Genomic DNA, 22,551 nt, shown 5'->3' with positions numbered 1-22,551 from the left:
ACATCAGCGGTGGTTTGTGATGGCGGCCTGTCCCGGACAGAGTTATTGTTGTCACAAACAATAGGACTCTGCTTACTGTGGTCTCAAGTTACAATTTCTTCACAGTAATAAATGAGAAAATTGCGAACGAATCAGACCTGCCCTGCAGAGACACACACATTTTTAATTTTGAGGTGTGTCATTTTAATGGTGGGTTACAGTTTCCTTATGAAGACTCAGACTCGAGCTCTGACTTGAGACGTGCTCGTACAGACTGAAGACTTCAACTGATTTGGAGTTTGGCTGAAAACATAACAAACCCTCAGAGTACAGGACATCTTCTCTTCTAACACTGTCTGCAGCTCTTTAAGCAAAGTCCAGCACAAACACATCATCAGTCAGTGTCAGTCGATGCCACCTGAGTTCAAACAGAGCCGCTTGTGATCTGACCAAACCAAATCAAACTGAAGGAGTATGTTCAGATTCACCACTACAGAGGGTCCCAGTGAAAACCTGACCCAAGTCTTTGTTATCTTGTTCCCACAGACGATCACCAAAGTGCTGCTGCAGTACTGTGCCCTGCTGTCCAAGAGCTTTCCCTCCTACTGTGAGAAGGAGAAGATAGTGAGTACTGCTGCTTCCAAACCACCTCACTCTGATCCTCTCTGATTTGGAGAGAGACCAAACACTTTAAAAGCTAAAACCCCCTCTGTAGAGTGGATTAATATTTCAGTTGCTGTTGCCCATTTTTGTAACTCTTCTGTCTCTGTTATTTTCTCTGTTTGGTTCTTTCATCCTTCTGTCATCACCTTTTTTTTGTCTTTTGTTTTCCTCTGTTTCTCGCCTACTTTCATGCTCTGTTTTTTGTTTTTTGTCTTTGAATCTCTTTACTTTTTCTTCTTCATCTGACTTTCTGTCTTCCTCATTTTGCTTTCTCTCACCCCCTCCCAACACCTGTTGTCTCCCTCATCCGTCTTCCTCCAGCCCTGTGTGCTGATGAACAACATCCAGCAGATGAGGGTCCTTCTGGAGAAGATGTTCGAGTCAATGGGAGCGAAACAGGTGAGAGACGTACACAATAAACACATACACACACGCAACCCTTGTCCTGCAGCAGTGGTTGTTAATCATCTGCCTCTGAGAGTCTGAAGTGAAAACTTGTTTTGGGTCTTGGTTAATGAAAAAACAAAGCCTCCGATACCATGGCAACAGGCAAATAAAGAGCAGAGCCTCCATTTTAATCCAGTGCAGCCAGGAATATTAATGAGTGCATTAATGCATATTTATCTTAAACACACAGCAGCAGCAGCAGTGAAAGAGTCTTGAAGTAGAGGAAAAAGCCAATAAGTCAACAGTATTACTTTTAATTCTGTGTTGTCCACTCATTAATTAGTTTGCAGCTTGAATTTTCTTCATGGATGATAAAGTGTTGGAACACACTGAATTTTAAACGTATGTCTTCGGCTGTAAACTGATGGGCAGAAAGTGCTGCAGAAGATTATAAATCAGTCTGACTCAGTAACAGCCTCGTGATTTCGGTGATTTGCAATTGTGAAGCATCTAAAATCTAAAACTGTAAAACTTCATATTTATTTTACATTTAACAGCTGAAGCCAGTGCCGGACGCATATTGAAGGAATTTCTTCAAATTCGCCACAAACATTCACTTGGACTCAAGGATGAACTGATTAGATTTTGATGGTCAAAGGTCAAGGTTGTGGTGACCTCACAAAACACTTTTGGCCTTGTGAACACAATTTCTTGAGAACTCCTCAAGGGATTTTGATGGTCAAAGGTCATGGTCAGTGTGACCTCACAAAACACTTTTAGCCATTACTCACGACTTCCCATAAGCAGTTATGACAAAACTTCACAAAAAGGAACAAATGCGAGGCAATGAATCTAACTGTATATTATGTTAGAGTTGGGGTTCTGTTTAGTGTCGTCTGTGGAGAGTCTCAGTCATCCAGGTCATGGTTATCCAAGACAAGTTGAATCGAGGGCAGCTGGACTTGGTTGTGGATACTGTAGGGGTCATTATCAAGGCCGCTGATTCATTAGTGCTCCTGGTAGTTGTAACGACAGGAGCCCTGACCACTTTCCTGGATAAGTGTGGTGTTGTTGCATTTACTCAAGAGAGAAGAAAACTAAGCAGGGACACTTTTGGCCCTGTCATTTATTTCTGATGGAAACAGTCATTGAACCTCTTGTTACAAAGACTCCATACTCACCAGTTCTTTTAAAGTGCACTGATGAATGGATGCCTGCTTGTGACTCTATTGTGTTTTTTTAAGTTGTTGTTGTTGCTGTGGATTTTGATGACACATCCACACAATGAAGAAAACTGATCTTTGTGGTTGTTAAAAAGTTGTGCACAGTTGGAGGTGAAATATGTTGTTAAATAAGAAAAATGTTGCAAAGAGATGGAAAATGTTTTCCCACTGAAAACATCCCAGGGATGCCGTTTCCAGAGTTTCAAAATTACAGCTAATTAAACAGCTTTATCTGGTTTCTTCAAGTGTCTATTTGTTCATCATTTTTTTTATTAGATTTGTTTGTAAGTTCCCTCAACAGCATTTTCTTGAAGTGGTGCTGGAAAAGCTCCAAACAATTAAATCAGCCACAGGAAACAACTGTATGTCCCAGTGCACAGAGGTAACAATCTGGGTCACCTCGCCGTCCTCCAGGTGTGACCTAATTACCGAACGGAACTACTCTGTATGTATTTGGGTTCATCGGCCACTACCAGAAGATGCAGTAGAGTTTATTTTATACAGGAATATTTTTTTTCTGTCAGGAAAGGCAATTAACATGAAAGCAGAGTCTTTGCCAGGCGATGACCCTGATGATTAGAGAGATATATAGTGACAGAGGCCTATAAATAGCAGCCTGTCTGAGATCCCACGAAGGAGCCTTAGGCGACTTTCACACTAATACATTTTCAGAAACAATCTCCGTCCATTCTATCACACCTGAAAACACGTGCACTGATGACCATTCACGTGCACTGGGAATGCACAAGCTAGAGTACAGAGGAAGTCGACTGTCTACTCTGCAGTTGATAAGTTTCACAAAATAAAAGCAAGGAACATCAAAGACAGTTCTAACATTAAAATGCAGAATTTCATTGAGCAACAGCTTGTTATTCATGTTGCTTTCACCACTGGTAGTCGAGGCTGATAAGACCTGATCAGGAAGCGACCTTGGGTGTCTACGTCAACATTTCCAAATGTCTCTGTTTTTGGCCGTCCCAGTTTTCTAACTAAAACAGGTTCAGCTAGATTTCCAAAAGTCTCTGTTTTAGGCACTCAAAAGTAGTAAAAGTGATGCATTTTAAAACTAAAATGTATTAGAGTGGACGTAGCCTCAGACAACATGAGGTGAGGTGGTTTAAATGTTGCTCAGCTAAGATGCTCATAGGAGGCACAGAACCACGGTGATACCACTGGATAATAGTTTAGAGTGTTTCAACTTGTACTAAAAGCTTCATTTGTAGTTGAACAAAAGTTGAACACAAGCGATTTGATGGTTACAACCTTTCATATGCAAAGTGAAAAACCTAGAAAAATATTTGAAGGTACTTTATATGGGAAACCTACAATACATATGCATTTCTGTGGCACCCTTAAGAGAATCTCCCCCTCTTGTTCCTCCTGAGTCATTCTCTTGATTATTCAGACTCACCTGAAAGCAACCTTGCTGATTTATATCTGGAATATCACTAGTGGAGAAATCTCTGTAAAAATAGATCATGTTGTCAGAGGATGAAGGTGCAAAAGGTGCAGCAGGTGTTCGTAAAAAAAGGTGAAGTTTCTACGGTGTGTGTGTGTGTGTGTGTGCACGCTTTCACAGGCCTTGAATTATTTTAAGTAAGGTGTGAGATTGAGTGTGTGTGTTTTTTTTTTATCTCTACAGATCACTGCTGAGGAGGAGAGGGTATGTTGAGGTTTCTTTTTTGCCCTCGCTCCCGTTTCCCCTGTTGCTCCTCAACCACAAACGAAACCACAAACCAAAATGAACAACCACTTAACTAAAACCCACCCTGAACCTCCTGCCACTGTCACACCTCCTTTTACAAACCTCTAGTTTGGGACTCTATTTTTAGGTTGATCCCAGTTTACTCATAAACAAGAGCTCAAACAGAACCCTTCCTCCTCCTCCTCCTCCTCCTCCATCATCCCAGACTCCCTGTTTTCTCTCCCAGAAGTTACCTTTGTTTTTCTGCCTGATGTGATGTTTATGATGCTGCTTCTTTCCAAAAGCTTGAGAATGAGGAGGAGCCTGAGGAGTGTGACGAGGAGGTGGGTCGACTCGTTTGTCTGTCACAACCTCAAACCTCTTGTTTTAAACTGGCAAACAATTAACTGAGACATTGAATTGAAATCCACACAGTGATCCAGCTTCAACACTAAATGCTTTTCATATTTGTGACGTAGCACTTTGGCCTGATATCCCGGGGAGAAAAGAGCTTTTGACTTGTGTTTTTTTAGTAACTTGCATTACAGCTGCTTTATTGTGCATCCTGGCTGACTGCCATCGTTCATGTTATTGGCTTCACATGTGCTGTTCCTGCCACAATAAGTTCAAATATTTGCTGCGAGAAAAGTGTTAGTTTTGGTTAGAGTCAGTTCCACAGGATGCAGCAAAAACACTGCAGAACCAAAAGTATGCAAACACCCAGACATAACACTCATGTTTGAGTCTCTCTGGGAAGGCTTTCTGCAAGATTTTGTGGGGTCAAGGTCAGGACTCTGTGTTGACCATGTCTTTATCACTGTGGAGGCTCACTTTTATCGGACATGTCACTGTATGCATTAGGATTAAGGTTTCCCTTCAGTGTGACTTAGAGGCCGAGCCCAAAGCATGAAAAACAACCCAAAACAAAAACACAGAGGCGTCTATGACTCAGTGGCTGTTGTGTCTGATGTGTTGTCATGGTGCATCACAGGGCTGAATTTTAAGGGTGTTTGTAACCAAATTAATCTGCAATAACTGTCGTTTGAAGTCAGTTTTAGCTTGCAGCTAATAGAAATTTGTGAACAATATTATCATTATCAGAAATTAGTTTCTCATTTAGCTAATTGTTTATTGGATATCAGCATAAACTGAGAATGAACCAGGCAGTTGGTTTCTTTCTCATAAAGAAAGAATAATGAAAAGATTCTCTCTTCAGGCATTTTTCTGTGTGTGTGTGTGTGTGTGTGTGTAATATAACCACATTTACTTTGTCATTTTTATTTGTGTACCTCCACCTGTATCTCCACCAGGCCATCTCTGACCATGAAGGGGATGATAACATGGTGGGTAGGCTGCAGCATCAGAAGCTGCAAGCGAAAACAAACAAGAAAAATCACTTTCATTTTGCCAATTCACCTTGTTTTTATATTTTTTTAAATAACCGTCTTTTGTTTGCAATCTTTATGGCCATCAGTCAGAGGACTCCAAGGTGAGAGAGGGATTCCAGATCATTCCCACTCAGTTCTCATTCTTTATTATTTCCTTAAATGTCCTGTATTCTTTTTCTTGCCTTATTTCACCTTCTCTTCTTAATGTTTTGTCCATTCCACCCCAGTCTGGCTGCTCAGACTCAGAGGGATCTGAGGTAAGCGAGAATTAAGGAAAAACTGACAATCAAAGCAGAAATCCTCTTTAAATAGAGTTCACATGTAATCTTCCTAAGACCTTGGACATTTTATGTCACTTTGATCTCAGTTTTTATAATGAAGCTTGGGACTGGAGATTTCACATCTTTTAGCATAAATTCATCTTATTGAGTCTCAGGAGTCTGAGTTAGACTCGTTGTCTAGTCACTGCTGGGTTTAAATGTGGAGTAAAAGTAGAGTAAAGCACATTTATACCTGCAAGCTGCCAATTATAATCACTGCCCTCACTCATGCAGTCGGAGATCATGTCATGTCTGACCCTCAGGTTTATTTCCAGCAGCCATATTTGTATCATGTGAATGATTTGGACTTGTGGCAACTAAATGATTCATTATCATACATTTGTGTTTGTGTTTGAAGTGAATAGTGATTGTTGATGAGCAGGGAATTCTGAACATGATGTTGAAACTTATTGTAGCTGTTTCTTTAAAAAAAAAAAACCTTCTCACAATAATGACTGTAGACTTGACTCTTTAATGTTGGGTGAACTCATCACAACAGAGCACAAAACAAAGTTATGCAGATAATCACACGTTTTCTCACTGAACCTTAATCTGGATTATTTTATGCGTTGCCTCCAGGTAGCATAAAGTCACATTTTATAACTAGTTCTCAATAACGTTAAATATTGATGACTGAATAAGCAAAAATATAGGTTAAACATTTAAAAAAAATTATTTTTAATAAGAGTGAAAAACTTAAAAACTCAACCAATCTGCCTCTTTAAGACTTTATGTGTGTTATTTGATTATTTGATTGACACTGGCCTGGAAACAGGCACAAGCAGTCACCAGAGTTTGATTCAAATGTTGCTGAATTCTGATTGGTGCATTGATGTACTGTAATTGACATCACCTTTTCAAACCAATGAGAACAACACAAACATAAATACAGATTCAAATTTCACTGTATGAAATAACCAAAACTGTTGTTCTAATGTTGTCTGATCGTAATGGGGAAGTGAAAGATATGTTTCCAGGATCTTTAAATCTACTGCACCTGGAACCAGGCTCGTCATGAACTGGGACTGGCTACTGAGTTCTCCACTGTTTGGCTAGAATAGAAATCTGCAGACCTGAGAGCTGAAAATGTAAAGCTTTGGTTGTGTTGTTTTTTCTCTGATTTTAAATTAATATTTATGACAAAAAGATTTTTGCCTGTTAGAAAAAGACTGTTTTCCCTTTGAATTTCCCATCTGCTTCTTTCTGAGCACAGTTGATAAATCCCTCCATAGACCTGATGCCAGAACCGTCCATAAAGCCTCTTGTACCGCATGATAGCGGAGATCTAAACACATTTACAGCTGGGTGCTATGATGCCCCCCCCCCCCCCCCGTCTGGCTGTTTAATAGACCAGACAGCGGGATGCCAGATAATTGAACTTGATAGTGTATGAAAATGTTGTATTTCGCTGGCTTCCTGAAACGACTTTGCAGACTTTACTCTGTTTGTGCGCTGACTGTGGGGGGTGGGGTCTGTGGCCTGTCAGGGGGGAGGGGTGAAGTCAGATTTTGAGCAGAGGGTGAAGAAAGCTAATGTGCGGCAGAATCTCGTCTCCGCTGGTTAATGGCTGAAATTACTGCTGTCTCAACAGATGTTGAATGGGATGTTATGGGGCAGCTCCTTTGTTAAAGTTGGGGCTTTTAAAGGAGAAGATATTCTGTGACTGAGGTGACGTGTATATTGTATATAATAAATGTCATTTAAAGTAAGAGGTGCCATCTCTTTACTGACATTTTTATGTGAAGTTATTTCCAGTTTTATTCATGTTCCCAGGGCAAGTAAATCAATCACCATGCTCCTTAGTTGATGCTGTCCTTGTGTAGTAGGTTAAAGAGTAAATTGAAATCAGATATTGTTTTTATTGCATTGAGAGGTGAGGCCTGTGATATTGCTTGAATAATTATCCAGAGGTTTTATTTGTGTAGAGAAACCACATGATTATTAAGGATGAAATCATATTTATCTATATTCACTTTGCCTTATGTGTGACTGGATTGTTAATGAGATTTGCTGTCTGAACCTGTGAGCATCAAGCAGGGAGGTATTGTTGTGTGTGCTGTCGTGTTTTTATCTATGTGAGGAACTTTGTGAGGGCTTTCAGACCTTGAGCCTGAGGTTTGGGTTGGATGTAGGACTGAGGCGAGGGTGGAGGTCAGTGATATGCATGGTTGTGGTTAGGAGCTAGAGTTTACTGAACGCCAATGAGGGTCCTGAGAAGTAGAAACACATGGGTTGGGATCCGGGATTTTATGTATTTATCACGTTTTGTGAACGCAGTGACTTTTTGAGGACTTTACCTCCATCTGATCAAAGCTCAGCTCCCCAAGAGGTAAAAAAGTGCCTTTGCCTCTTTAACATTTTTTACAGCCTTTAATTCATACCAGTGTATTGTATAAAATATCATAGAGGTTCAGCGTCTTGGACTTTTAGATCTGACAAACAGTTTTAAATTCTTGTCATATCCTTGTGGTTTTCATCCCACCTGTGGTGGAAACCCTTTATCAATTATTTGTGTTTTGAACAAACAGGAAGTCATGATAAATAGATGAGAATAATGTGATGTTGCCACATGTTCTTCCTTCCTGTCTATTTTACATTAGTTGAAATAATGAGATTTCAGGATGTGTTGTGAATCCACTGAATGAACAAAATGTATCTTATCCATCCTCAGCTTGACAACAAGGAGAAGGAGAAAAAGGTCGGTTGTCCAGGCCTTTCGCTTTTTATTTCAACACCTTTATTCAACCAGAACTTTGTGTTTTGTGTGTTGTGGTGTTTTTTTGTGAATTAGTCTGGACTGCACTTGTGCTGTGTGTTTACAAAGTGTTTTATAATTGTTAAGTAGAACAGTCAATTCTGTATTTTGTGAGTTTGATTACATTTAAAGGTGCCAATGCAACTCTACACAATAGCAGTACCAAATGGCAGCTTGAAACTTCTGTTCACCAACCAAATGATACCAAAATGAGACCAGAGAGGATGAAGATCTGGGTCAATCCATGTTTTTCTTGAAGGCAAAGCTGAAATCTGCAGTTATTAGCTGAAGCAAGGGCGTCTTACTGTGAGATATTCTTATTTAAACCCCTTTTATGTTGTGAGTCAGGCTGTTAGGAACACACATGTTTTTATATAAACCAGTTTTAATATTGCAAGAATATTGTGATTTCTTCCAGGAACATGTTGTATTGGCATGATGATTTGTAGGTTGTAGTGGAAAGAGTTAAGGATTTGTTATCAGATGACAAAGCAGATCAACATCTTGCTGTAACATTTAACGCCTGTTTCGACCAGAAATCTCATTCTCAGATAGCAGCAGTAAAAAAAGATGCTTCAGGGAAGTGCTTGGTGCCACATGGCTCCTGCTGTTACTCTGAGACGATTGAAAATCTGGGAGCAAAAACTTGAGATATTTTTAACTTTCAGTACTAAAAAGAAAATGCCAGGCTCTGGCGGCTGTTAAGAACACACTGCAGCACTTCTTCTCTGTTCAGGGAGGTTCCAGATAGAAACACCAGGAAAATGTAGTGCAATATTGCTAGACAATAAAGTTATTATCCTCCTTTTTCTGACCTTCATCACTGAGTAGATATCCTCTCCTGAAACTTGGAGCTCTGTTTTAATGTGTTCAGGCTCATATAGCAGGTACTTTTTAGTGATGGCAGATGTTTTAGTTTGTGTCCGTGTTGTGCCTCCTGTAGGACGATTCCTCGGCATATGATGACAGTGAGGAGGAGGAGCAGGAGAAGGTTTGGTTTCTTTACAAAACGTTGGCCCCTCCAACATTTATCCATAACTGACCTCTCCTCTCCTGCTGGCTCACACCTCAGACCCGACTGAAATACCTAAACATGGTTGAAAAAATCCTCCATTCACTTTGACATTCTCGTGTGTCTGTGATTGTGGGTCCAAACGGGTATATGTGCTCATGTTTCCACCATTATTCCCATCATCATCATGAAGTAGTGTTAACCTAACCACACCTTCCATTTGTTGTCTTCTGTCATTTTCTTCTTTTAATGGATCTATGTTTTATTCTTTTCTTTCTTTCAAAGTTTGACAAGGAAAAGGTGAGCTGTCAAAAGCACCTTCCTGTTCTCTTTAATGCTTAATGATGAATGTTGGTTTTTATTTTCTTAACATTAACGTCATTTTTCTTTTTCTCTTTTCTTTTTTTACATCTTCCTAGTCTGAGTCCAAGAAAGAAAAGGTGTGTGTGTGTGTGTGTGTGTGTGTGTGTGTGTGTGTGTGTGTATGTGTGTGTGTGTGTGTGTGTGTGTGTGTGTGTGTGTGTGTGTGTGTAACTATGCTGTTTGCATGGAAAATAGTCAGAGTGCACGGTTGTGTTTGTGTTTATGTGTGAGCCTTGTCTTAAAGGAAAATTAGTTATTACTTTTATAAAAATAAGTAAACAACTACTTTATCACTATATGTACAAAACATATATTCCATGTTCATACTTCTTACAATGAATTAGCTAAAAGCTTTGACTTTAACTGACTAGTTAAAGCTAACTTTAAAGCACCTATAATCTTCATCGTCCATCCAGTCTAAAGGTAGATGTCCATGTGTTATTTGATCACAAAACAGATCTAGGTTCTATATTAATACTGTGAAAGTGCATCAAATGACAATGTGAAAACAATACGACAGTGTGAAAGGGGTCGTGTGTAGCTATAAAAACTGTATAAATACTACACACAACCTGCTCAGCATCAAACAGCAGACAGACACAGTTAGAGACCAGCTGGTGAACGTGTTGCATTTAGCAGCTAAAGAGCCTGATATTTCCATCAGAAGTAGGTGGAGAACACAAACTGAGCACATTCATCAGCTGGAAGAAATATGACTCATAATGAATGATTATGTTGCTCTGTAACTGCTGGACGTGTAATTAAGCAACTCTTTGCTAACAAGTTCACCATATCAACTAAAACAGCCATAATATGCCCTCAACCAGAAATAATTTGATTTTACCTGTTAAAACTAAAACAAAGTTTTGGATATTTTTTATATGAAGATAATAGAAAGTTGTTGTATCATTTAAAAAATAGTGCAGGACAGATTCAAAATTGTGGAGAACTGGAGCTCATGGATTGTACAAAACTGTACATCGGTTTCTGAACGATTTCTTAGATGAAGTGAAGTGAAGGAGGCAGAAGCTTGAGTGCTCCTTCCTCATAATGGCAGAGTTAGCAATGACAAGGACCCCATCATGAAGGTACTGGCTGTTCAAAATAAGGCGGACAAAGGAAGATTGATGGAAAAACGGTTACTGTGCTGTTCCTGAAATGACCTGTAGTCTGACAGAGAAATGGCCCTGAGGCTGAGGAGAGGGATGGACAGAGGTATTTGTCCTCATCTCAACATGAGGACAAAATGAAAAGATTGTCACTCGTCAGTAGGTTCTCAGCTAACTCCACACAGTCCAGTTATGTGCCATAAAGGACGAGGAGTCTGCAGCTGTTCCTTTCAATATTTTTTTACACTAAAACACCTTCAAGAACAGAGGGAGCAGGGACAGACTGTACGCTTTTCAGTGCTCTGTAGTTACTATGTTAAATGGGAGTCCTCTACCATCTCACCGGGTGTCGTGTTAAGGAAGTGGTTGAAATCATCTGAATCCTGCTTGTGTTAATGCATAAGGCTGAAACACCTTGTACACCTAAGATGTCAAGGTTTGTTTTTAGCTACGTTTTTGATCATCCCTCAGAGGAGGATGTGAACCCGAGAGTCAGCAAAACTGGACCTGTGAGGGTTTCACCTGAACGCAACAATAAGCTTTATTAATATGTGAGTCACTACCTGGAGCAGCCAGAGGCTAACAAGGAAGGGGAAGCTATGGGGAAGTATGAACAGGAGGGTGTCTGTCACAGTGTCCCTGTGTGAGTGCCGTCGTGTGTGAACATGTGTGTATGTGCAGTCCGTCTGGCATGAAAGCATCACTCACTCACAAATGTGTGTGTCCTTGCAGGCTGAAAAGACAGACAAAGAGAAGCAGGTTGGTTTGTTGACAGTCTTTTTAACCTTCACCTCCTCTTTCTGCTGCACAGTTTCTGCTTTTCTGAGAACTGATTCAATTTCATCAAATATTTTTAGATTTGCTCTCATTCCCCTGTAATATTCACTGAACCTGAGATTTTTAGTCATAAATAAATACGCTTGACACGTTTATCTGTACACACCAGTCCATCTTTTGGTTTGAGTGTGAGAAAAATGAATGGTGTTGGCTTTCTTTTCAACTATTGCCGTTCTTGTCTCTGCCCCAAGGAGGACACTAAGAGCAAAGAGGTGAGTGGTTGAAACAACAGCAAAGAACATTAGCTTCAGTAATAAAAGGTCCTACAATGTGCACTTTTTAAAAGTTTGTGCTGTATCTGTAATTTATGTTGATGTTTGATGTCCTGCCTCTTTGACCAAAGGTCCAATGATAACTTTGAATGGACTAATTGTTGAAAACACTGTTAAATGTAGAAAAGAAAGTAAAACCAAAAGACCAAATAAAAGAAGAACATTAAGAAACTAAGAAGCAGTAAGAAAAGAACTAAATGGGTAAAACGTCAACTTGTGCAACTACAAACTTGTAGCACCAAAGTGTTTAATAATGGCTTCTTCAGTATCTCAACTTATCTTGACATGTTTGAGGTTATTGATCGTTGGCGCCACCAAATTATTGCACCTGACATTGATGATAAAATGATGCTTGAAAATGTGAATTGCAGTCACCCTGCAGGGGAACAGTCAGGCTAAACAAGTGTCAGAAAATGCATTCAAGCATCATAATGTGTCACAAATGGCAGACATACAGGATGGTGACTTCCTCCTGACTTAAAGATAATAACAAAAATAAATGACTGGTGCTCAAATTACTTTTACCATTAACCTTGCTTGAAAGGTGAACATAACAGACACATAAGAAATCAAATCAAACATGTAGCTCATCACACCTGTAACATGTTTTCCGTGCTCCGTGAAACATACTGTAACTGTTAAACCCCCCCTGTTTAATATTTATAAGCAGTATGTAAACTAAAGCATAGTTGGAAACAGTAATAAAGTGAATTTTTAACGTGTTTTATGATGAGTTTATACACGTGTTCAAATCACAGCTGAACATATGAGGCATGGTTAAGTGTGTGTGAGGTCCAGCGAAGCAGACGATCTGACCACACTCTGTCTGCTGCCCCCGTCAGAGCCAGCTGACTCAGATTTTTCCCAGAATCCAATTCAAAGAATCAGTTCCATTTGCCAAAAACACTCGGCCGTTGTCAGAGGCAGAAGTGCTCCATTCAATTTAAAGTTGTTGTTTTTTTTCAGCTTGAAGCTTTTTTTTTTCCTTTGAGCTCAGTCATTTCATTTTGTTTCCGTGTTTGATTTAAATATGTTCATGGTAAAACTGATTGCTTATCATTTCCCTTTGTATATTTTGTATTTATGAAGGGGACATGTTGAGAAAGGTGAAACACATGACTGTAGATTACAGGTGTCTCATGTTTTATTTTGTTTTTTCTCCCCAGTCAAAGGAGGAAGTAAACAAGGTTTGTTTTCCCCTTGTTTCCTCTGTAGAGCTTTTCCCTGTGAGCCTCCTCTTAAACTATTAGCCTGTTAGCTGCTGTACAGTAGACACGCCTGTTGTACAGTTATCCTGATGTACTACATTAATACTGCAGGTAGTACTTGTAAAGTAGTAAAATCAGTCTTGTAAACCTGAGCTGACTGAAGGCATATTATTATTTATTTAGTTTTGTTCATAATTTAGTGTATTTGAATATGATGCCTGAGTAGTAGCCAAATATATGAGCCAATCCCAAATTTAAGGAATTCCTATGTCAAATTTGGGATTAAAACATGACACATTCTGTATATATTACACCAAATCTGAGGATTTTATCTGAGCTACAACAAAATCTGCAAACATACTTTTTGTGCTTCTAGTATCTTTTTTATTTTTATGTGCTTTTTACTTTTGTACATTGAAATTGTACCAAACATTTAATGTTTGAATAGGTGAGACATTATTCAATTCTGCTTAGAGTACTGAGATATATAAATATATATATTTTTAATCAGGAAGTCACGTTGTGATCAAGATCTCTTTTACAAGTGAAACCTGAGTACAGAAATTAGAATAAAAAAACAAATGAAATAGACACAAAGCACCCAGCACAGATGTCTGAGTGTGTGCATTGGTAAACAACAGATATGACAGAGATCTGTCTCAGTGAGCTCAGAATCTGATCATTCATTGAGTGTCGAGTTGCTTCCAAATAATTCCTGTTTGGGATGAAGTCTGTGAGCAGCATTCACGTAGCAGACAGCAGTGAAACACAGGATTTCCATAGGTGACGTCCCTCCTGTCCTGTAGCTTCCCAATAAACCACAGGCAATAAACAAAAAGCTTTTATTAAAATCACCCACTCACCATTACCCAACCCACCAGACAATATCACAGAACCCCACCCAAACTAAAAAAAAACCTCCTACTATTTTTACCTGCTTTTTACCTATTTTTTTGTTTGTTTTAATCATCAGTATCCTGAACAGCATTGTGTGACTTTTCCACTTTTTACTTTTGTGTCTTTTCTTGTTTTCTTTCCTTTCTGTCTCCCCGGGAAGACTGAAGCCACAGCTGCCGCAAAGAAGGTACAGTGGTGTGGTAGAGAGAGATAACGGAGTTCGAAAAACACTTATCACCCTTAAAGGACACTTCTAATTTCAGGCTGTAATTCTAGGGAGGTTAACGTGTACGTGCAGGCTTGTATGTGTGTGTGTCCTTTTCTTCTTAAAAGCAGTTTTTCTTAGTCCTTCACTTTCTTCGTCGTCTCAAAGTCTTGAGGACGCACACTGATTGAATAGAAGATGTGTTGGACCTCTGACGTGAGCACTTTAAATGCTCCACACCTGGTAGTTGAATGCAGGAGATATTTTACATGCAAGCATACTGTACAGTGAACTGGCAGACACTGTTTCTATAGGAGGTGAAGCTGTTGGGGAATTAGGAGCTGTGTATAAAAAAATCACAGCACTGTAAAATATATGAAACAGTTGAACACATGAGTCTGAAAAATGTTGTATGTTTTATTCATGATATATAATTTGGCAAATGTGTGATGCTAGAGGACATATAAAAGAGAAAACTCCTGAACTCAAAATCATTTTTTATCCAATGGATGACAAGTCAATCGCTCACTTTGCATAATGTTTTGTTGGAGAGGAGCTTTTGGAGCCAGACTGGGAACCAGAATTCAGTATTTTTCTCTACCTGTGAAATAAGTAAAGGTGTCCAAGTGGGTATCATGGATATACTGTTTACAGTGGGGTCCCCATTGTGTGTTTATATGTACTCCTCTGGTCACAGCCCTAATGCTCCTACTACGACGTTACTGTCGGATCAGATTGCCACATCTGTCTGGTTGGGCAGCCTGCAGCTGCTTGTCAGCCTCGACCTTGAAGTCCCACAGGATCTTAGCTCTGTTGTTCTCAAACACTTTCAGTGCTGTGTCCCATCAGGACCTCTGATCCATACCCAGCACAGATGTTCCTGCACTGCCACTTGATTAAGCCTCTCAGTGTAACGCTGTCCTTTTGGACCCCACTGTGTAGACATGCAGATAGATATACACAAACACACACAGTATATGTATATACAGTATATGCTCATTATTCATCCACCTGTCTAACCAGTCTTGGTTTTCCAAGGACACATCACACTCGTGCGCGGTCACCTTCAAATATCCATAAAGATGTCTGACTATACCTGACGCTTGCAGCTCACATAAACACAGCTGTGCGTTTTGTTTTTGGACTCAGACCAAGAACTCGCCTGCTCTGAAGCGGCAGAGTGGACAGTCATTCCTCTATTAAAGTGCAAGATACTAAAACGCTGTCAGTTGAAAGTCGCAGCCCTCCTTTAGTCCAATTAGTTGTTCTGGCAGTTTGCCCACCGTCTTCCATCTAATAACACAGTTCCACAGTTATCGATGACACACTTTCTACAAAGACTCTTCGTGATGTCGTATCTCGCAGTCGTTCAGCCATTTGGCTTTTACAACATGTGGTACACACTTGACATCCAGCATACTAATGAGCTTCAGCCTTCAGGTTGTATTTTACAGGTGTAGCCTGAGTCCAGGCTCCTCATGGCCAGTTCATCCTGCAGGCTGCGCCGCCGACAGAGAGCTGCACTTTGTTTAGCTTCAACTTTCCTGTAGTAACTGGCAAATGAAAAAGTAGATTGTTTAAACTTCGTGATGGCTAAGAATTCAGACTTGTTTCAGCATTAAAGGCCATGTGCGACCAAGTTATTCTGACTGATTAGACATTTGCTTCGTTGGCAGAGCTGTGTTAGCAATTGCATAAGATCCCCAAACTCCCATAAGAAGGATAAATGTCTAAGTGGTCCTGCAGTAAAAATCTCAGCAGAGCAGAGATGTGTCATACCTGGTCTGTGCAAGCCCACACAGTCCAGCAGAGAGGTCTGATCAGGGAAGATAAATGAAAACGCCAGCAGAGGTGAACCAAGGACAGCTTATATGTGTTTACCTGTCAGAGTGCCTAGGTGTGTACATTTCAAACTGTTAAAAAGGAAAGCTGCACGTTTCTGTTATATTGAGCCTCAAAATGTTGTTGCCGTTTTTTTGTACCTGCATTTACGTGGGAACCGTGCCTGGTTTAGTCACATTTCATTCTGGGCAGGTAGCATGGCCCAAGTTCCTGAAACATACACAGATCACAACACAATCGAGCCATTAAAACTAAACCCCTAAGGCAAGAATCATTTTGGCCCCGGGGCCTCCTAGCAGCCAATTCCAGCCAGCGTAGCCGGCAAAGTAAACCTGAGCAGGACATCGAATGATCTTAAAAGGTGCTGTGAAGCTGAGCCTGACCACAGAGGAGGCCAAACCTGCTCAGAGAAATGACTTTTACCTGCTCTGTGTTCAATGCTGACTTTATTTATTTCCACCCATGGAGACCTCGTCATTTGTCAACACACAGATCTCACTGAAACATGACTACTGTCAGTTTCCTGGGTATAAAACAGCCTATATGGATACAGAACTCACCTCTAACATCCTCAGTGTATAGGAGTGAGTTAATTTTAGACCATGTCTTTAGCAGCTTCTTCCTTATTTCTAGTTTGAACACCATCCTCATCAGGCTTTTCACCGCGTTTATTAAATGTTATTTAATTAGAGTTCAGCTTTCTCCTCTCGATGAGTCAATTCAACTCAAGGGAAGTGTTTGGGAGAACGAGGGACGGCCTCCTGCTGCTCTTGGTTCCACTTAGTGTAAAGAAAAAACATTTTTCCTTCATCCTTCAGCCTCTCATGTTGTATTTTTGAAGACCTGCTTGAGAGGAAGGTGGTCAGGAAATGGCGCACTCTTTACAGCTTGAAGCGCTCCTTTCACACGCTGCTGAATGTGTGAAGAGTTGTGAATGAGCTTGTCATGTTTCTCCCGTCGCTGCTTACAAACTCCTCTCAGCTGAAGATTGTGTTTAGTCACGATCGCTGCCATTTGCATTTTAGTCAGCGTTTACCGATCCACACACAGAATATGCCCATACAGCAAGTCACTGTGTGCAGTGACTCAAGCGTTTACTGTAGACATACACATTTCCTGCACTAGAATGTATTTTACATGCACTGTTTCCCTTCTTAATAACCATCAGCATCTGGTTCATACATGTTTATTTTCCTGCACAGCTCAGCTCAAACATCAGAAAACGCACTGAGAGAAACTGACGAGATGTTGGTATCGATTGTGGCGCTTCAGTGTGAGTTTGCTGGGAGGTTTGCAGCTGAGAGCAGAACTAGAGCTCATTTTAAAAAAAAGCAAAGCAGCTACCTTTGGTGTTTTTTATTTATTCTCCCTGTAAGTTGCTCCAAAGGCTTCAGCGATTGCATCACTTGACCTAAGGCCATAAATAGAGACAACTCATTACTGTAAAGGGTGAAGCTGGACTGTGGCGTCCTGATATCTGTGGCTGGAGTGGACGCAGCTGTGTCATATTCCAGCTGCAGTCTTCCTGCCAGAGAACATCAAGGCCTTTATGTCCAGTGTCTCAACAGGAAATACCTGCAGCACACCTGGGGCCTCATTTATCAAAGCACGTGTGGACCATACTTTAAATCTACGTGTAAGATCGAGAAAGTATCTGTTAAACATACTGTATTTACGTTAAGATGGAATTGAGGTGGAAAATTCCCACCTGTTCTCCAAGCTCCTCGTCATGCACATTATTCACATTTGACACTAATATTGAATAATAAGTGTGAGAGAAGTTGAGATGGAAATATTTTGGAAAAGAGGGATAAAACACCAAAAACAGGGAGAAATGAAAGAACTAAATGTGGCTTCAGAAGAACAGGAAGCAGCTGAGATGTGATGGAGCCACAGCTGGATCCAGATGATATTTCAGGGTGTAGCAATCTGGTGGTGGCTGTGTAACTGACTGCAAAGGCTTGAAATAACCTGTTATCTCCTCCTTTTCCTTTATCTGCGTGTGTGTGTGTGTGTGTGTGTGTGTGTGTGTGTGTGTGTGTGTGTGTTGTAGCTGGATACAGAGGCAGCTAACATCCTCAATGAGCTGCAGGTGAAGCTCAACACCGTCCTGGACAACTTCAGCACCGTGTTTGCTAAGAGGTAACACACACACACACACACACTCGCACACACACACACACACACACACACAGTTTTACATGTACTCAACCAGCCTTGCAAAGGTTTTTATTATATAAGTTTACCTTTATCTCCCTCTTCCCCTCCTCTCCCTCTTCTCCCTCCTCTTCCTCCTCTCCCTCCTCTCCCTCCTCTCCCTCTTCTCCCTCCTCTTCCTCCTCTCCCTCCTCTCCCTCCTCTTCCTCCTCTCCCTCCTCTCCCTCCTCTTCCTCCTCTCCCTCCTCTTCCTCTTCTCCCTCCAGCTTCCAGACTCGTATCAACGGCTGCATGCGTCAGATGGCTGAGATCCTGTACCAGATCAAAGGGCCCCCCAACCACAACACAGCAGAGGCAGATGCTGACAACATGCTGAGGCCCCTCATGGAGTTCCTGGATGGGAAGTAAGTCGAGGCACACAAGCTGCTGGCAAGTGGCTCTCTGATGACCCCGCTAATGTCATTAATGAACTAAACTGTACTTTCACCCCTGATGATTTTTGCCGAACAGCTGCTTTTCATCTACACAGTAAAAGTCAAAATTGGCTCATTTTGGGCGACCTTACAGCTGAGTGGTTAGGGTGCAAATGCCCGGTTTGATTCCTGATTTCTCTGTGACCAAACAAATCTCAGCTGACATTTGTGGTGTGTTTGTGTGTGGTCCAGTCTCAGTATCTTTGCTGACATCTGTGAGAAGACGGTGCTGAAGAGGATCCTGAAGGATCTGTGGAAGATCGTCCTGAGCAGCCTGGAGAAGACCATTGTCCTGCCTCAGAGCAACGACAGCCTGGTAAGCTCGACCCACCACAGCTAGAACCCTGACCCTGAACTACAACCTCATCCTGACCATGAGAGAGTACCCACAGATTTAACATTACACTCTTAACGGACAGTTTTAAAAGCAGGATCAGATGTATCGTCCTTTTTATTTCACACACTCTTCTTCCTTATCAAAACCTGGTGACTACGTTGTCCACAATGCACCTCAACCACAGACAGTTTAGTTGGAGATTTGGGTTTGTTATGCTCATCATGGCTGAAGTAGCCTGCAGCAGAGCACAGGGGCAGGTTACAGATTAATGGTGAGCTCACCTCTTACTAACATCACACCCCCAGATTTTTTTTTTCTTTTCAGGCTCGTAGTCTTCAGATCTAACCCACACTGACTTAAGTGACATCACTTAAGGCAGTTTATCAGATGTCTGGATCTTTACACAACCTTTCTCACACATGCAGTCGTATTCCCCAGGACACATTAACAGACTTTGATGTGTAAAATCAGTGGAGTTCCCCTTTAAATTTGCAGCTAATTCTTAATCTTCACTCAGCTCTTTGAAGATATGAACACCGGACAAAATGTCCCCCGTTGCAAAAATGTCACTCTTGAGGTCTAAAGCTGGTCGTCACAGAGGTAGAGGGACATTTGTGTTTGCATACTGATGAGAGTAATCAGAGGAAAGTGAAGGAGGAGGGAAATGCACATCGTTCTTATTAAAAGAAAATATTAAAAGAAAATAATATATATATATATATATATATATATATATATAGTTTTTGCCCATTAAGTAAAAAATAACATGCACTCTATTTATTATTTCCAACCATTTGTATAAATGTTTTATAAAACTCCTCATTGGTGCATTCAAGGACGCTCCGGCATCTGAGAATCAGCTGCCAAACAGCGACAGTATTTGAATGAATTTACATACATTTATATTTGCAGTGTCCATGATTGCATGTTGTCTCTGTGGCAGCAAACAAGTTTCTCTAAATGCATCTACACATTACAATGAGGTAATTTTGACCCCAAAAAAAATCAAACATGTACATAATGTTGACACAGATGTATGTGTGTATGATGATATCTAAAAACAATCTCTGCAACTGGATTATGATGAGAGAAAGGAATAAATGGAAGTTACTTTAGTAAATCTGCAAATATGTGCAACATAAGCAGTGTGTGTGTGTTGTGTAGTGTTGTGTTATGGTGTTCTGCTGCCATCTACTGGTGGATGTCAACAGTTGTGTTTCTCTCAGGTTTGCTCCAGTTTGGAGAGTTGTTAGGAAAATTGTGATTTACAGTGAAGCAATATAATCACTTCTCATCCACGCCCTCCATCTCGCTCTCTCTCTCTCTCTCTCTTTCTCTCTCTCTCTCTCTGCAGGGAGCTCAACTCCTCACAGCAGCTAAAGGACTCTCAAATCTCAAGGTAACACACCTGCAGAGACGCACACGTGCGTAGCCACGTGTGCGTCTCTGCAGGGACCTTGTGAAGCCTTACTGTGGCGTCACCATTCATCACCATATTGTCAGTTATTGAGGCCAAAGCAGAGATGTGCAGCTTTAAGTCATTTTTTTATCTGAAACAGAATCTTCCAAAACTGCTTAAAAACTCATGAGGAGAAGCCAAATGAGCTACATTTTATGATTTGAATCTCAACTCAGATGTTTAAGGTTTTTCTAGTACAGACTAACTACAGCACAGCGTGCAGGAGGTTGCATAAAGTTGGCAAAAAAGACTAGACTGGGTAAAACCACTCGCTGCTTTCTCTGAAATTTGCTTCCCACTTCATTTTTCAGTCAGTTAAAGAAAGACAGCTGATGATGTGTTTTCTTCCTGCTTTTTTACAATTTTACAACCCACTGATCAACAAATGTTTAGTCAGTGTTGATATTATCCAACAACTAGATTTAAGTCAACTCAGACAGAGCAGTTAGATATGGTTTCCTGTATATGGTTTTGTTATCATGTACTTTGAGTGTTTGTCTGATGTGAGTCTGTGACCTCTGGCTGCTGTAGGGAGGAGGTGAAGCCAAAACCCTGACGCCTAAGCAGTGTATAATCATCGACGCAGGGCTGGAGACAATCAAGGTGGGTGGAAACCTGCACTGACTCACGTCTCTGACACTTAACACACATAAAGCAAGAAAGGAAATGTCAGTTCATTCTTAACTGATTGAGTCATTGACATGACTCATAAGCATTAAATAAAATATATATGTAAATTTCCACAGAATCAAACTGGAAAATACACTCTACTCTGTATTTATTGAAAATCGTATATGAATATTTCCAAGAATAAAAACACTAATATTGTTTTTTGTGTTCATATTCAACAATTATATGACATTTATTTTGTAAAAATTGAATTCCTTTTCCTTTTACATACCTGTAGCTTCAGTGCACAGTTATTTTCAACACTCATCTATGTTATTTCAGTGAAGCACTTTGCCATAAAAGACAATATACAGTAAACACTAGAGTTGCACCAACCATGTTTAGAATATTATCAGACACTATCTTTGTATATTTTAACGCATGGTTAAAAGTGTCTGTGAAGAAAGTTCTACCTACCTGAAAGGATTGTTTTGTCACCTTCACTCTGCTGCTGTCGCCTCCTTCAGCAATACTTCCACGCAGGAGGAAACGGGCTGAAGAAGGCGTTTGTCGAGAAAAGTCCTGAGCTGGCGTCGCTGCGTTACGCCCTCTCCCTCTACTCCCAGAGCACCGACGCTCTCATCAAGACCTTTGTCACCACACAACACTCCCAAGGTGAACAAACACACATGTACAGTATAAAGGCTTCTTAGTGTCGGATGAATTAATGAAAAAGTTCACTTAATCTCTTCTCCTGTCCTCTCAGTGCATGACGGGATGGGAATCCGCATCACTGGCAATGAAAAGATTCGACCTGACAGGGGTAAGTCCACAGCACTGGGTTCCACACGGGAACTACTGAGCTTCTTTGTGGAGTTCCTGATAGAAAAATGTAGCTCAGTGAGCTCTGGAGGAACACCCACATATTTTAGGCTCATGAAATTAAACTGAAAGTCTTTCTAAATTCTCATTGGACGTCACCTGGTGCTTTACTCTTAACTATCAAGGAACAGTGTTAAGTTTACGTTTTGTATGTTTCCTTGCTCATGAAACCAGGGATAAAACTATAATGTAATTTAATTGTTGAACTATTCATGAAAATGGGCCACCATTTTAAAAAATTCCAACAAATTAGAAATTATAACTTTATCAAATAATAAATACAATTGTATAAAATCTGATGGTGTGTTTTATATCATCATGATCAGCCTCTATAGAAATTAAAGTAATTTTTAACAACTTTTTCCGAAGCTGAAATGTAAGATAAGAAAGTGCAACAGCAAAAAGATCGAGATAAGAATAAAACAAAAACACAAGTGTGAAGTTTAAAGATGTAACTGGAGTTCATGTGTGACAACGTGCTGACTGTGTC

At 40.4% G+C, this 22,551-nt stretch overlaps 1 protein-coding gene across 1 annotated transcript in view; it reads left to right on the top strand.

Annotated features, from left to right (window-relative positions):
- LOC139624654 (protein unc-13 homolog B-like) overlaps positions 1 to 22,551 on the top strand; it is a 168,170-nt gene that overhangs the window by 142,140 nt on the left and 3,479 nt on the right. Inside the window, exons 29-37 of the mRNA XM_071483945.1 lie at positions 526 to 603; positions 964 to 1,041; positions 18,198 to 18,286; positions 18,568 to 18,705; positions 18,967 to 19,090; positions 20,466 to 20,510; positions 21,102 to 21,173; positions 21,707 to 21,854; positions 21,946 to 22,002. Coding sequence (XP_071340046.1) covers positions 526 to 603; positions 964 to 1,041; positions 18,198 to 18,286; positions 18,568 to 18,705; positions 18,967 to 19,090; positions 20,466 to 20,510; positions 21,102 to 21,173; positions 21,707 to 21,854; positions 21,946 to 22,002 — 829 coding nt within the window. The remainder of the gene's footprint in view (positions 1 to 525; positions 604 to 963; positions 1,042 to 18,197; positions 18,287 to 18,567; positions 18,706 to 18,966; positions 19,091 to 20,465; positions 20,511 to 21,101; positions 21,174 to 21,706; positions 21,855 to 21,945; positions 22,003 to 22,551) is intronic.

Source organism: Trachinotus anak, unplaced genomic scaffold (assembly GCF_046630095.1).
Source record: "Trachinotus anak isolate AG129_WGS33_773 ecotype Australia unplaced genomic scaffold, CSIRO_AGI_Tana_v1 ptg000008l, whole genome shotgun sequence".
Taxonomy (NCBI): domain Eukaryota; kingdom Metazoa; phylum Chordata; class Actinopteri; order Carangiformes; family Carangidae; genus Trachinotus; species Trachinotus anak.
Note: the sequence above shows the minus strand (reverse complement) of the source record. Positions and strands in the feature narration are given on the sequence as shown.